The following is a 16,740-nucleotide window of genomic DNA, read 5'->3' as shown; positions in this document are numbered from 1 at the left end:
TGCATCAGACATGATGATTTTTCAGCTAACACGGATGAGCATATGTAGAGTTTGCAGAAGACTGAGTTAATGCACTGAGTTAAAACAAATAAAACCACCTTTGTTGGACCAAGCTGCTTCACATCCGTCTGTTCACTTGGAAGGTTTTCCTCAGCACAAATTTGACTMCATTCAAATTTTTGAATTATCACAAATTTGGAGAAGCAGCGAAAAGAACAAGTAGACAAAACTGAGTTGCCAAATAATATGCATAAATTAGAAGACTATAAATGAAATATGAATTGATCATTTGTTCTAGAAAATTGTGAGTGGCAGAAAAAACCCAAGCCAAAATTCAAATGTTGCCATATGTTGTCCAGCTTGTGGCAATTCAGTGACTCCTAGGGAATGGTAATTCGACTAAAAGTCARTCACTTGCACTACTTGCCAGGCAGGTGTCCCCAGTAAGACAGCTCAAGAGACTGAGGCATTTACAAAATGAAACCTCTTGCAATGCAGCCTTTGCCTAGTTTTGGAGAAGGAAGAGCAACCATTCCATCCATCCTGAACTCAGACTACATGAGAGGGAGAAAGAGAGGAAAGGCAATGCTTTATCATAGGTTCATAGGGGAAAAAAATCATCTTAATGGATATTAAATGGTACAGAGMAGTAGTTGGAGAGCTACTGCACAGATTGTCACTGCTTGTGTGATGGGGATCCAAGCCATGCAGGATRGGGTCCACTCTGTGACAGCCAAAGGAGTGGTCTTTGCAGCAAGAGATCCTTTGATATTAAATCTCAAGCAGTAATTGCAGCAGAAAGTACCAGGAAAGATGGTACTGGGCATGGATTCAATGAGGGACAGATCAAAGCATGTGTAGAGCTTGTCTCCTCTCTTTGCAATGCAGTCCTTGACTGTACTAAGGGACTTTGCTGTCTCTTGTGAATTAAGTGGAAATGTTCTGTATCTATACACACCAGTGACACTGTTTATGCCTGGTTTACTTGTACAAACCTGATGTACTTGTTTTCTTATAATCATGCATGTATAAGCACAAGTGTGGCCTGCCCATTAAAATAATGYCTCCTACTTATATGCTCAGGTTAACACCACAGATTGAAAAATTGAGAAAATAATACATAACAAAGATAACAAGTGCCAATTTTTACCTTTTGAAAATCACCCTCTCAATACATTTTCAACTGCATCAGCTCTTTAGATGCTGGGAGAAGGTACACAATTAGAAAATTGAAAATGCCAGAAGCAGCAGTCGACAAAACCACCTTTACAACGTCCTCTGTGATGAAAGTTTGAAAAACATTTGCACAAGAACTATTCTAACATACCAAAAGCATGTGCTAAAATCATATATAATTCAATATTAACACACATCATTGAATTGAAACAAAATGTACATAAATACTTATTTTTCTTTTTATGCTATCCAGACAAGAAATTACACCTTATTTCAGAACAGAAATTAATCAATATGACAAGAACTTGACTATGTGCTACAAGTTTTRCTGAAATGGCAGATATCAGAGTGCTATTTCTCATACCACAGAAAGTATTAGTAGACAAGGCAGCATCATTTTTTGAAAATCAGAAAGGAACAAACCCTCAGTGGYTGAGTAGGCAACACTGAAGACTTTTCTTAGAATCACCATTATMAGGCTGCATAGCATATGCAAAGATTCAGTCATGGTACAAGTGTCATGATTAGCAGCACTCAGACATAAACCCACTTTTAATTTTTTCCCTCTTTTTCAGGAATGCTGTGGGTCCCTGCTCTTTGGTCTCCAGTTACATCTCAGAAAGAGCTCTTCCTGGATGACAGGATAACAGAGATTTTCTTGGGAGGAGGGGCAGTAGTGGTATAATCAGTAATAGCTAAACATCTAAAATTTGGCTGAAATCATCATCTCCAAAAAGTGGAGATATATCCTACTTACTGTCTTCTGCTCATACAGAAGGTTTTCCAGAGTAAAATTTAATTATTTCAAATAAATTAGCATTTCCTTTAAAAGTCCATTGTTCTCACTGGAATMTTTTGAGATGGTATGGGGAAAAGATTTTAAAAATGCAATAGGTGTGTAGGAGTCACAGCTACTTGCAACAAATACCGTGCTTTTTATCAAGTTCCATTCAGTTTTATAAAGACAATCTCATAATCAAATCATGTTAAGTGTAATCCCAAGGGATTCTTTTCTTTAGAATAAATTTTAACATGAGAAGAGATTTAATTTATATTTCTCACTCTACCCCTTCACCTTCTCAGTAACAGATACAACCATATTTAGAAGTCTGTAACTACAGACAGATGAATGTCCTATTAAAAGCTGGTTACCAGAGTTCTTGAAATCAAATCTCACTGTGCGCATTACCCTCATTTGTATGGGAAGTGGAATAGCCTCTTCCCTTGTATTCAAACCAGTACAGATATAACTGGGATCCCCTCCGGGTTCTGAAACTATGAAAGCCTCATGTAGCTGCAGCTGTCTTACAGTAGGAACCATTTTAATGTAGTTTTTATCCTATCCCCTAACTCCATGTTTTCTTGTTGAGATCACATCTTGTCAATGACCTGGGACATCAGGCAAAAGGAACGTACTGAACTGATGGATTCCACCACCAGGCTCTAGGTCAGGATTTTAAAAAAAGGTTCAATGGCTTATCTTTCCAGAGAGAGACTAAGCTGTTATAGAAACATAACCTGATTCACAATTTTACCCCTAGCAACAGCCATAGAGAATGAAYGGGTTGTTGAAAAAGAAAACCATACTTGCTGGCAAGCTGGTGCACTATTTGTTTCTGTTCCCATTAAGAGCAAGCAAAAGTAATATCTACCATCACAATACACTTATATCTATTTAGAAGTTTATATTTATACTGTTAAATCTCAAGGGTCCCATAGTTAAAAGTTTAACTTATTCCCAACCAGACAGACTTGCTGTCATCTCACCTTTAGCTGAAAAGCTGCAAATGGAGTYGCACAAATCTTCCCAAACTTGATTTTACTTTTTTCTTCTTAAAGGACCACATTTATTTTTGTTTTGCTAACATTTTTATATTGAAAGAAAWTTTCAGTAACATACTCTCAAGCAAGCTCCAGGATTAAAGGAAATCATGTTTAAAATACCCTGGCAAAACTATGTGTGAGCACAATCTGTTCTATGACTTTGGGCAAGTCTTTTTATGCTTAAAAAACTGTTACAAAAATATAATGTATCTTACTTGCATTATATCCTGCTGCTATCAAACATATGCAAATGTTATACTGACATGTCTGAAAGCGTTCTGGCTATTCACTAGGAAAAAAYAGCATTTGTGAAGCTGAAGTAACAGGTTTGGCCTCTTAAAAAAACCTACAGCAAAAAAACAATGATTAGCAATGGTTCTATTTTAACATCAACYGTGACTTATGTCTGATTACACAAACAAGAGAACCTATCAAAAAAATGTAGCCACACATTTTTTTCAGAAAAAAAATGAGGCTTTGTTAAAAGTATTTTTTTTTCTTTTGAAAAAATACTATTTTTTAAGGATTTGGTAGGGTGGGAGGGGGTTTAAAATGTAAAGCAAGTGGTTTATTTGCTCACATTGTGCTTTAACCTAAATTCAAAGTTTGAGCTCAAGTTTCATCAGTCTTTCCTACAGGTTGTTTTACAAATCTTTGATTATTTGAATGAAATCTTTYCATGTCAGCTACTTGCCCTTCCTCCTGTCTGACTGCAGCCTTGTATTTGTTCAGTATTGCCAGCAAGAATGGAACAAGGTTCAGTGGCCTGAAACTACAGGTCCCTCTAAATTCTGGTGTTTTGTAGCATCAAACGAGGCAGAAATCCAATGAGTTTGTTTCAGACTTATAAAAAATTGTCTTCAGTTCCCATTTGGCATGAYAAATAGGACAGGATGTTAAGAACTGATGACTTATGCTCTTCCAATGTTAAATAGTCAAAAACAAAGATCCTGTTCTCTTCCTTACCCATAAAAAAAAGAAGGGTCCTTTCTGAGGCTCAGTGCTAATTCAAGCAGCTCTAATTGCCCAGCACATCCACAGGCATATTTTGAGACACACGATGTGTTAGTACATAGAAAATCTCTGCAAGAACAACAGCTTGAAGAGGTGCAACGAGAATGCACGGATGTCACACAGTACAGAAGATGGTTAAGTTAGCAATACTTCTGTTTTGATTTGAGCTAAAGAAAGCTGTTCTCGGAGAGGTTACACACTCTAACAGGACAGCACAGTGTATTCCTGCTGGAAAGGACATGATTAGTGCTAGTGGGTACTGTTCCCAGGGGAAATGGCAAGGTTCAGCAATTCCAGTCAGAAATCAGAAAGCTCTGCAATTATTAAAGCTGCTGCAGTGTAGCGAATTGCAATAAGGCACTGAAATGACTTGAATCAGAAAGTTTTCACCGAGAGAACAGCAACTTTTGCATACCCGAACACCTGTAGGAGGGAGAAAGGGYTTAAATTTTCCATACGACTGCACCTAGGTGAACAGACACCTGTCTCTTTCTGTCATTGTCTCACCATCCTTTTCAAAAAGAAGCTTATTAATACACTGCCATGTTTTAAAGAAGCCTCTGATCAATGATGATGATGCAGAGATCAGTCACAGAATGCTTAATTGCATTTCCTTGAGAGGGAACTGAGACACAAGATCTCTTCTCAGAAAACAGATGACATTGCTGGAGAAATCCTAGTGAATGCTGTACCTACTGCTGCTTCAAAAAACTTGTTATTCTGCTGGAAATCATTAGGAAGGAACACTGCTGACTTACAAACACCTAGACATCACTCTAAAGCAASTGAAGCAATTGTTTATGGATATCCAGAATATATCACTGTCATTAAGCAATTGTATACGGATGGCACAACTGCCAAGGGAGATAATGCACRAAAAAGCAAAAGGTCTTAACTGCATTGCTTTATCACTCTCTGAACAGAAATACACCAGGGAGGATAAAGGAGGCATATTTTCATGGCTGGTGTTCACTAAGCCTGACCCTTTCCATTACTGCCAGTTGAGGAAGGATGACAGCTGTCACTCAGCTGACTGGGCCCTTAACTCATGAGCCTGTTATCTGTCTGGAGTCGCTTTCTGGTGGAGCATTTACAGATGGACACCAGATACCTAACAGATGGACACGCTTCTTCAGAGGAAGCACTGAAAGGCTTCACATATCAGAAGGAAAAGGCATTCCTGTTAAAAGATACTGCCCACTGATGGATGGAACACTAAGGAAGGAAGCAAGAGCACAATGATGACAGGATGTTTATGGATTAGGTCCCCTTGGAAGTAAGGGATGGGRATGAAACTGGGAAAGGATGAACAGAGCAAAAAATCTCCTATATCTGCATTTCTGCTCCARCTTAAGTTTTTCTCCTCTACAGTTACTCTGAAAAATAATTGCATGAATAATTATTTTTCCCCAATTGGGATATAATTTGCCTGTGTCTAGTTTCAGTGCAGAAAAAAGGTATTTATTTGATGTTTGCCTCAGTTGGAAGAAAGTAATACTGGGAAGATCTCCTAACACCTGAAATCATGACTGTAATCTAGTCCATAAAATGAAAACTATGCTCTTTAATCTGGTTGTGGTTGTTTAATCTGGTTGTCTTGTGTTTCTGGAACTTAGACCTTTTATAAGGATATATTGCTGAACCCATCTCCAACCATGAGGGCTTTTTGTCTGTTCATTAAGTTTTGATCTATCCAGAAGCTGAAGCGCTGATGAGTGAAGCTTCTACTGTCACTGCCCTGAAAATGCCAGATAGTGACCTCACACAAGTTTTACATCATTATTCCCTTGTACAATGTATGCAGTGCCAATTCCTGAACCACTGGAGAATTAACTGGCTGTTCCCATGCTGCCTGCAGGCACAKCTATTCTTGGTCTTCCTTAAAATAGGAATTGGACCAAAGAGCATGGCATACCTCTGTACTTGCAGCACAGAGCAGAGTACTGCAAAGATGCAAGGAGAGTCTCAGGCACCTCACTCCACTTTACCAAGTGGCTGCTTCCCCAGGAAGGATCCTAATGCTCATCAGAAAAGGGCCCATCACTCTAGCAGCAGACAACACTCATTTCTAGTTGCCCATTATCTAGGCTTCCTTCCAGGCAATGAAGAACCTGACAACGCTTTAGGGAGTATGAAAGGAATTGTTCCTGCTCTTCTTCCAAAAATCTTGATTTGTAATCTCTTTAGTTGTCTATGATATTAATTTATTTGCTGCTCCAGGTCCCCGCAAAAATAAAGTCTGACCAGCCTGCTCTATCATTCCTTACATTGAAGGATACCAGGGAAATTTGAACCAAAATCTACAGCTGTAGTACATTTCCCAACTTGGATTCAAAAAGATTAATGTACCTTGTCTTGAGTTACATTAACAAACATTGTTATGATACTAGGACTGTATCATAACAAAGTATTTCCAAAATAGATCACYTAATTCAACCCATTCAACAGTCTACTCCCTTTCAAGTCTTAACACAAAWTGCGTAAAGAAATGTTTCAAAGAAACTTTTCAGAAGTTCCTAAAAACCTTTCCAAAAGTTTGAGAACTTTAAAACAAGACTGACATTCCAATATAAAAATGACTTCCTTTTTTTTTTAATATGGTATTTTTTACCATATAGGAGGGCTTTTTAGCAAGCTCTAATGATGACTATTCATCTCTATTAGASCTGACACACTCTATTCCCTAAAATCCCTTTTAAATAGACACTCAAGTCTTCAAATGGATTTGAACACAGAATACAATCCCACTGCACCATGTTAAAAAGCAATTAGCTTAGYATTAATGAAAATGTAAAGGTACTCACACTGTCTAAAGTTAAGTATCCCAAGCATAATCAATACAACTGTTCAAAGCAGCTGTATTAGGAGATCTTCTCTCCATGCACTGTATACAGAACCTAATAATCTATTTTGGCATCTCACAGGTTTACAGTGTGGCATTGTTAATACCCTTCTAATAGCTCCATCCCAAGCTAGCAGCACTCTAAAAGATCATATGGTAAGACACAACGGAATGCATGCCTGGATAACATCAAGAAGGGAATGTGATGCATACTTGCATAAAAACATACAAACCAGTTTCTCCATAACGTTTGATCCCACAACATATTTGCCCCAGATATTMAKGCCTGTTGGTTAAAATACATGTTTTSRGGGATTTTGTTTYCTTATTTTTTGCTTGAAAGTAAGATATACAGCAYAAATTACCATGCTMTCTCTCAATAACAAGAGGAAGAACYAGAAAATGYGMTTCTAAAAKAAATGCTTTGGTATMTTYTTGCAGTGCCAATATATTACTTTTAAATGCAGGTATTTTTCACTCAAAAAACCACTAAGGAACAAGAAAAAGAGCCCARATATCTACATGTCTGGGGCATACATAGCACAGTACTAATCAGAGGAAATCTAAAAAGATGATGGCATATACTTGTGTTYAAAGTACTTATCAAGGCACTTGAAACTCAGCCAACACTCTTCCTAGATCCTTTACAAAGTCTGAAAGTATAGGTGAGAACTAGGCCAGGCTTCTGGCTCTTGCTGAAATTCAGACTAACTTTTTGAATTAATGAAGCAACCCTGAAAAACTGGGAATCGGGCATATATTACTGCAGGAATGCACAGATGCCAGGATRGGAGATGAAGACCTAACTGCTGACATGCACACTCATATTGAAAGAGACTCAGTAAATATTCCAATAGGAACACTGTGACCAAAGGTGACTAATTCACTTGACTTTAACGTTCCTAGTTTTGCCTGTCTACAAAATGAAAACAAAGAAAGAACAGCTGAAATAGAAATGTACTCCTGTTCCTTTTAGTATTAGCTAAAAACCACATGAAATCCCTGGCCAGCTCCTGGTAACTTCACATCAGCCTACTAAAGAAAAGCAAAACAAAACTATCAGGCATTAGAAACTATTGTAATTTGGATTTTGTTTATTATGGCTGAATAAGAAAGACAGCACTGACCTCAATAGTGATGTTCTAGTACCACACAAAATGGTGAGATTTAACTAGAAAAGGCAGTGKATTGTTTACAGACTCCATTTGTTCTGAATCAAGAGATCATTTTGTCACATGCAGCTACAGTAAATGYTTTAAAAAGTAACCTTCCATTTTATACACACAATAAATAGCATAAAGGAGTTCACACRTTTGCATGTGGAGCACACAAAGAACATGAAAAACCATGCTCTGCCGTGTTAAAATATCAATAAATAGGGAAACCAGTCTCTGCATCTCAATGCTGGAGTTTTTATTTTTAATSTGTTTTCTGAACTAAGATAGCTTAGAAATCACATCTAGCATTGTACAATCAGAAATTCTAAAGAATGCCACCATTGCAAAACCAGCTCTGTAGAATCTCTATCCTACTGAAGCTAATCCCATGCAATTCTTCACCTCTCATAATCTCTACCACTGACCTATGGAATCATTTGTTAAAACAGAAATTTTCAGTAAAACAATCTAGCTCCTTATCTTCCTGAATTGTTTTGGAATGTTTGTTAAGTATATTGAAGAATATACCTTTTTACACAATAAAATGAGAATACTGCATGGATAATAAAATAAGGCAATATTACTATTTCCTYGCATATATATACTTCTCAACACAATTATTTCAAACATGTTCAGCCTGTTTACAATTTCYGATCAATAMTAGAGAGCCAAGGTAASTGTCTACTTRTGATGGTATTTCAAAAATGAAAGAAATTCYAGTGTTGTAATAACGAACACTCCAGGGTATGAAATGAGGCTTCATAGAGCCCAATGTCCTTTGAAAGTGACAATATAAACCAGGTATGTTTCCACACACAAGGACAACAGACATTATAAGGGGCTACATTACCAGCCAGACCAGGAATTTCAAGCTGTCTGAAAGGGAAGATCATTTTCCTGGTGTTGATTTGCACACATTGGTGTGTGCAAAGGACAGATGAATAGGTTAAAAGCTCTCTGCTCCACTTCTAAGCAATGATGGATTAAGAGAAAATGAAGCTGCATCTGAAATGCTCTTACCTGTTGTTTGAGAGCCTCTAAAGATTCGAATTCCAATCTGGTGAGTTTCATCTGGATATCTCTTGGTTTATCAGGAATTACAAATGCCATGATAAACTTTATTGCTAGTAGCAAGTGCTGTAGAAAAAAAAAGCAAAAAGGAAAATGTTGTTGTATAAAGTCTGAAGCATAGAGAAAACAGCATARTATTATTTCCAAATTTTAATAATAGAGGTATAAAAAATGATTTCTTATTACATGTATAACACAGACAGCTTACTATAACCACATTAGGCCTCAGCTGCTCTGGCTTTTTCCTGTTTACAGTCATTTAAAATTTGAATCTAAGCRCACTAAGTCTCTTTTATTTTCATAMTAATCCTATTTTCACTGTATACTAYAAATTTCTAATTGAATTTTKTATTTRTGATTCCAGATAAAATAATAGCTATTAAAACATATTATTGGTGTACAGGAATTTAATTATGGCACCCAGTATATACAGTTTCAGAGTGAATTTGTATGTATATATACGAACACATACAATTACATATCAGATGGATGTGCATGCACATATACATATATGTTCATATACATATATGTGCATGCACATATACATATATGAAACAAGCCATTGTAAAAGATATGAACAAACAGAATTTCTACATTAGAGAAGTTACAAAAACATACAAGCATTCCTGAAAGCATTAGAAGAGAACTAAGTAAAATGTGAACCTTAAAGAGGAAGTTTTTGTTTCATGAACAGAAACTTTTCAGGAAATGGAGAAACATTTCATACATAAGATGTCAAATTAGTCACAATTTATTGTGGAAATTTACAATCTTATTTAAGAGAAAACAGTCATGGATTTCTATTGAAACTAAACACTGAGCAGTCCTTAAATATCACTTAAATATGCACTATCTTACAAAAAAACAAGTGCCAAACTGTCAAGTCAGTAGTTTTGTTTCTTCATTTATGTCAACTACAATTAAATAATACATCTTCTATCACGGTCTGAGCTGACAGGATGCTGCATGTTTGTAAGTAGGAACTTGCTCCTAGATGAGAAAACCCTGGCCAAGGCAATATATGTACTTAACTTCAATTATGTGCTTACATGGCGTGATGATACTCATGGAGGTGCTTCAATTTAGACAGCACATCCAAACTACTTCACAAATTACCCTGATTTTTTTAATCGAAAATGAAGCAGAGCAGTGCTCCTCTCTGAAATACATTTTGCTGAACTGTATTATCTTGATGGACTTGGGCACACGAATAACAATGCAAAGACCAAAAATCCCTCAGATTTTGGTATTACACAGGCAAGAAGCTAAAGAAAACGCTGCAGACTTCACAGAAGCAGCAGTGAAACTCTAAGCAAGCCAAGCCCATCAATAAGAATTAAAGTGAAAAGTCAGATTATGGTAACAACAGAACAAAGAGCTTTACGTTAAAATATTTATTCAAATGTATTATAGAATCACAGCAGGTCTAGAAAACAGTGCAAGGAATAATACTTTCTGTAAAGAAGTGAAAGGAARGCTGAAAGTTGATACAATGAAAACACAGAGACTAAGAGGTTAATGAATCCAGTGGCATTGATTGCTGTGGTTGCAATGGTTAACACCACATTACAAAAAAAATTATGTCAACAGTAAAACATKCTCTCACTCATTTAGATTTTCTTTTCCCCCTCCACCTAATATTGTCAGCTACTAAGAAACTTTTCTTCAAAAAAAAAAAGATAGCAAACAATGTTAGCTTATGCTAGAAACACACAACAAAAAAACACGTATCAGAGTCAGCTTTGGAGGAATCYCTTAAATGAAAAGGGTAAAATGTTGAAGACAATAACTGAACAAGACAAACAATACAGCCATGCAGAATAGAGTCATAAGCAATCGCAGACTGAAGGAAAATAAGTAATCTACAGATAAAATTTCAGTATAGGAATGTGAAAATAAGGAGATCAGATTGGGAATAACTCAAAACAAAATAACAAGATTGGGCTAAAATCTTACACTTCAGGCAGAATTAGCAAAAACTGAGGCATTTGAAGAGAACAGTTACAATGGACAGTTAAAAAAAGACTCAGCATCACACCATGTCACTTCTAGATGCCAAATGGTCTTTGGACTGGGGTTCATCTCACATTGCACAGCAACAAAAAAAAAAAAAAAAAGTATTTTTTTTAATCATATAAGGGAGTGAAAACCAAATTTTGCAACTGTAATTATTGTAATTATTCAAGCATTACCTCTTGAGGAGTTTTAAAACGTAAGCCAAGCTAGTAATTTTACACAGAGACTTCAAAGTAGCTCTAAATTCAAACAGCTTTTAAGAAGATGAAACAGATAATTTGAAGGAAATGTAAACAATATTATGGAGGATAGAGACTGACTAAGTTTTTCCAATTTTTGATACAGTTGATGAAGGAATAGAAGATACATCTACAGAAACCAGAACCCAACCCAACAAAAATACTGYAGTTAATCCTGGAAAACACTGTGTCTTTTCAAATAAATTTAGAARGGCAATGTGTTTTAATTGCTTCACCATGTGAAGAGTTTTACTGCAGTATTCACTAACTAGCTGCTTGTCAGAAGTTAGTTTTCCTGTTAGCACAACTCAGCCAACAAACACCAGGATGCAGTCTTAAACGTGAAGGCAGAACCTCTGACTCAGTCTTCAAGCCAGAGAGGGATCAAAAGTTGGAGTACAGATATTGAAAGTCACTACTTTTGCTTGCCCCATTGTCATGTCTTTCCAAGGTATCTAATGGCCATTTAAAAAAAAAATTACAGGGTTAGGTAGACCTTTTGTTTAYTCCTCTGAATGGCTTTTTAAAGTTCTTTTCCCTCTCAAGAAAAGCTTTACCAGTCATAAAGTGCCCAGACTGTGTGCAATGTCCCTGTGCAAGACTTGTGACTTCAGAAAACACACTGGACTTAACAGACTGCAAATTGAGTTCAAGCCCACCTCATAACTCCCATGAACCTGAAAAAAAGACATCAGATAAACAGCCTACCCTGGATAGCTTTTCCAACAAATTGGAAGTAGTATCAATGAAATTATCAATTGTCAATTTCTGTCAAGACAGAAATTATTAATCTGGGTCATGTGATCCACAARACTGATTGAAAATAAATTGATCTATTTTATTAACAATTAATATTTAATTTTGAAATTGTAATTTSACAAAGAAAATGTAAATAGTTATTCAAGAGAAATTGAGAGGAAAAGTARAGAGTCAAGTAGTTGAGTTCATTGTATCATTCATGTTCCCATACTGATTTCCTAATCTTCTTTTAGTGTAACTCCTGCAATTCAGATCCACAAAAACCAGACACCTACTTTCAAAAAACGAAATCTTAAGAGTACAGTATAAGTCACCAAAAGATAGGATTTTCTTTTTTTCATTAACGTTARCATGAATATGCTATAAAACCAAAATACTAAAGTTTATCCAAATTTGCTACACTAGTGTAAATGTATTTGCTCAATACTAAAATTTCTTCATAGAGCWGGGTTTTGGTTTGGGTTACAAACCCAACCATTATTTCCAGCTGCAACCATTAGAAAGCAGTGTTGTTTCCAACATCATGCCCTTCATGATTACAAGAGGAATATTCCACTGCAAGCAAAATCCAGGGTAACATTCCCACCAACTGTAAGCTCTCCAATTCCAACAGCAAAGTCTCCTCTTATTTTGCAATGCGCCAAACAAACACAGAAAAGGCTTGAATCTCTTCCCCCTGTTAAATGCAGTGCCATCAAACTCTCATGGTCTCGTGCCAGGTGCTTGGTGAGCCAGAGGAACTATTCTATTCTGCAAAGCCACYGACAAGAGCAGAAGCAGCAGCTGTGTTTTGCAGAAGTGGGTCCCCAACCTCGCCTCTTCTAAAACAGAAATTTCAAATTAGGGTTGAATTCCTGGAATTATGAACAGCTAATTTGATTTCTATAGAGGCTTTACCACAGCAATTCCTGACAAAATTAACTCAACTGGAAAAAAAAAAATAGAAAGAAGAACACAAGCAGTAGTTGTGTTGCTGGTTAGCTGATAAAGTGCACACCAAACGTCAGCTTGGGGAGACATCAATAAAATTATGCATCAAAAGCCTATTTTATAATCTACTATTTCTAGAAACTTGCAATTCAAATCAGAAATCTGGACCTAGTGCAGCCTAGAACCAGTCCATAGTCTGAAGCAAAGTGATCACTGGTTACTGACTCTGCACAGGTGAGTACCCCTACACAGAAGCCAACACCTGAGAGTGGCACCCCACKTGGAATCTCTGTCCTCTGCTGGCCTTTGCCAAAGGAAAGCATCATTGCAGAATCATGTTGCTGTCAGAGCAGAAGGCAGGGAGATCATAAGCTTCCTTGCTAGGACTCCAGATCACAGTATTTTGACATCAAAATAAACKAGAGTTCAAACACTAGGAACAGACCAAAAAAAAAAACCCAAAAAACACCAAATCAAATTGTCTTTTTGTGGCAACAGTTTTTAGCTTTGTGGGTCTTGCATCTTTCTGAGAGGAGAAAAGAAGGCGGGAGGCAAGGGAAAAATAATTCTGTCACAGAAGCAATACAGGCAAAGAAAAATTTTCATAAAGCTCAGGAAGTTAAATTAAATTAAACTGTCTTTAATAGACAGCAATAAATTTATGAGCAAATATTTCTGCAATATACATAAGAAGAAAGCATGACCGAACCTTCCTTCCCTCCTGTAGATTGAACTGGCTACAATAAAGTCTTACTAAATGAACAGAATTATCCCAGATGAGGGACTTTAAAAAGGGATACTCTCGTAAATGTTCTTTTTAAAATTATGTATCACATACATTATAGAATTCTTTCAAAATTTCATTTTATTCACGGACATGTCCAAAATCCTGAGGGAGGGAAGGGAAATGACGAAACAGTTATTTTACGTTGGTTCTATTTCATGGCTTCTTCACCTCTCTCACAAACATCCATATGCACACACACACAATCCTAACACTCGCCACAACGTGTATGCTCTGTCTACCCTATTTATTTATTCCCACAGCAGCAAAGCCCATTTCTCCGTCATTTCAGCCTCCTCCCTGCTCTCAGGGAAACACTAAGACTGAAGTGCTGCCTTCCTGCTTCAGATCCAGTGCCTCCTGCCACTCCAGCACAGTTAAATCTAAGTTCTCAAATGGAATATGCTCACTACATTCATGCACTTACACCTGATGCATTCCCTTAAGAACCTACAAAGCACATAAACCAGAGATGTTTCAGAAGTTTCTATCTTTACCAGGTTTGGACAGTTTTCCAATAGGAGCATCATAGAAAGCATATTCATCAGATCAGACTGTTCTGTCAGCCTTTGCATTGCTATTTCAGAGCACAGATACAATGCCTCAACATAATAATAATCTGATTTTTATATATCTATAAATAGCCTATATTTATTCCTTTACTTATAGATCTTCAACTTGTATAAAAGGTGGCAGGCATTTATGTTAAATACAAAACATCAGAACTCCAAACTTARAAGAACCCATCCAGCAGGGAGTTTCAGCCTGTCCCATTAAAATGTGGCTGAGGTAGATGCAAGCGAGCAGAAGCTWATTACAAAATGCGTGTTGGAGAGCGTGAGCAGAGACGGCATTATCCGGTCCATTTATCATCTGTAACACAACATCCATTTCCTCCTCTCAGATCCTGAGCACACACACACACAAAGGCTGCCCACGAAAACCTGGTAGCTGCATTTCTGACAGAACATTCTGCAGAGTGTCAGAAGGGTACAAGGAGATCCCCCATCTTACACCGACCGTGCCAGCGTGTTCAAAACCTACACCTGCTCAACAGAGTGCTTAAACGTGTGTTTAACTTTAAGCATATCTATGAATATATTTAGGTACAGAAAAACATTTAAGCCCAATAATGCCCAAGTCATTTGCTGAATCTGAATATTAAAATTTAATGGCTGAATCACAATGCTTTTATTTTTTTCCTAGAGGTGGCTGAGTGTGGCATACTAAATTCGTGAGTTTGCAAGGAAGAATGCTGGTTTGCACAGCACCTCCTAGCATTATTGCTCCAGAAATTGTTTTAGTAGAGCAGAAATCCTGATCTGTATTCTTATTACTAATCCACTGTAAAATGCTGTAAGTAGAAATCTATGCTTAAAAAGATAGCAGGCTTTACTACACAGTTCTGAGGTGTATTTAAATCTTAAGTATTAAGCTACATCATGAGAATCTTGGTTCATTTTAGCAGCTTTGGCCTCTAAGAGCACTGAAACACAGCTCTTTCAAGATAAGTCTTGGTCTCATGCCTCAAGACTATWGAGTAGGTTTCTCTCAGAGGAAGTAAATTTATTCTTAATTTACAATTGCTTCACATACTATCAAAATTGGGGGTGGGGCAGGGGGGAGGAAGACATTTCCAGACCAGCACTCCTGAGCAAGAGACAAGAAGAAAGGTTTTTTCATTAAAAAAAAAAAAAAAAAAAGTAAGATAATCTCTAAGGAAACAGATCCTGCGCTCGTGTTTCCAGGATGCAACTGCAGAAGCAATGAGTTAAGGAAAGCAAAAAATAAAATACTGCAAAAAACATCATCTCCTAGTGAGGAAGCTGGTCTCTTCTGCCCTTACATACTGTTCTCAAAAAGATCTCTACAAGACTGGTTGGAAACCAAACATAGCAAGCCAGTCCTATTTCTGACACTTAGTCCTGCTCTTGGAAAGCCCTAGGAAGTATTTAAACCAGATTCAAATTTAAACATAAATCATTAGGGGAAGTCAATTAAATAAATAAATATTCTATCAAAAGAYATACTAATAAACTCAAAAGTGCAAGTAATTTGATCAGTCATGGTTGTGACTATTCTTCTGTCTTATGGCACCATTATGCTTTCTATTAATTCAATATTTCTTTAAAAACAAATTTTCTAATTATTTATMATTTATTTTTCCTACTGTTTAAACCACAGCTGTTCAGCCAGTAATGAACTGAAGCATTATCTGGTTTTATTAGACTTTTTGAAARTATTTAGAAGTCTAACTGTTCTCTGTAATTTTCTCCCACAATAACAATAAAGATGTAAGGCAGTCCAAATTCTGTAGAAATACTGTCTCCAAGTTATTTGACAAAAAGCCACTAGTTCATTATTATTTACATTTACATATCAGCTCATGGCTTTTTATAGATCTTTTACACTGGAATTTTAAGCCTACCTTCAGATTACTTCTTCAAGACTGAAGCATGAAAAAATAGGGCCAAGTGCTACTAGAAACAGTGTTTTACTTATATACCCAAGCATCACTGGGAATTTGTCATTTTGTGTATCACTGTAAACTAAGGATTCAGCAGGTTCTAGAAACATCTGCTGAAAGAAAAAAATTTAAATAAAAGATTTTCTGGTATTAGTCTTGTACACAGACTTCTAGTGACTGCAGCTTGGGGAAAAAAAAAAAAAAAACCAACAAAAAAAAACCAGTTACCCTAATAATCTTGTTGTATAAACACAGCACATTCTATGACCCAAAATATTTTATGATCGAGCACATTGGCAAAACTGTCTGTATAAAAGTCTCTGTAAAACTACAGCATACACAAACAAGCATTTCAGAGATGTTARGGAACATGATTTTTCTCACATTTGTTTAATCTTGTAGTCAATTCAGAAGACATGGAAAAAAATCACTGTAGGCAAAAATTTGTCTCAGAGGTTTTA

The 16,740-nt window shown here is 36.6% G+C and overlaps 1 protein-coding gene across 1 annotated transcript in view; it reads right to left on the bottom strand.

The window, feature by feature from the left end:
- Nucleotides 1-16,740, bottom strand: part of ANO10 (anoctamin 10) — a 118,218-nt gene that overhangs the window by 32,039 nt on the left and 69,439 nt on the right. Inside the window, exon 11 of the mRNA XM_057372689.1 lies at nt 9,034-9,150. Within this exon, the coding sequence (XP_057228672.1) occupies nt 9,034-9,150 (117 nt within the window). The remainder of the gene's footprint in view (nt 1-9,033; nt 9,151-16,740) is intronic.

Source organism: Malurus melanocephalus, unplaced genomic scaffold (assembly GCF_030028575.1).
Source record: "Malurus melanocephalus ecotype Western Australia unplaced genomic scaffold, MMel_1.1 scaffold_177, whole genome shotgun sequence".
In the NCBI taxonomy this organism is placed as follows: domain Eukaryota; kingdom Metazoa; phylum Chordata; class Aves; order Passeriformes; family Maluridae; genus Malurus; species Malurus melanocephalus.
The sequence above is the reverse complement of the archived record's forward strand: the minus strand, read 5'-3'. Positions and strand labels throughout refer to the sequence as shown.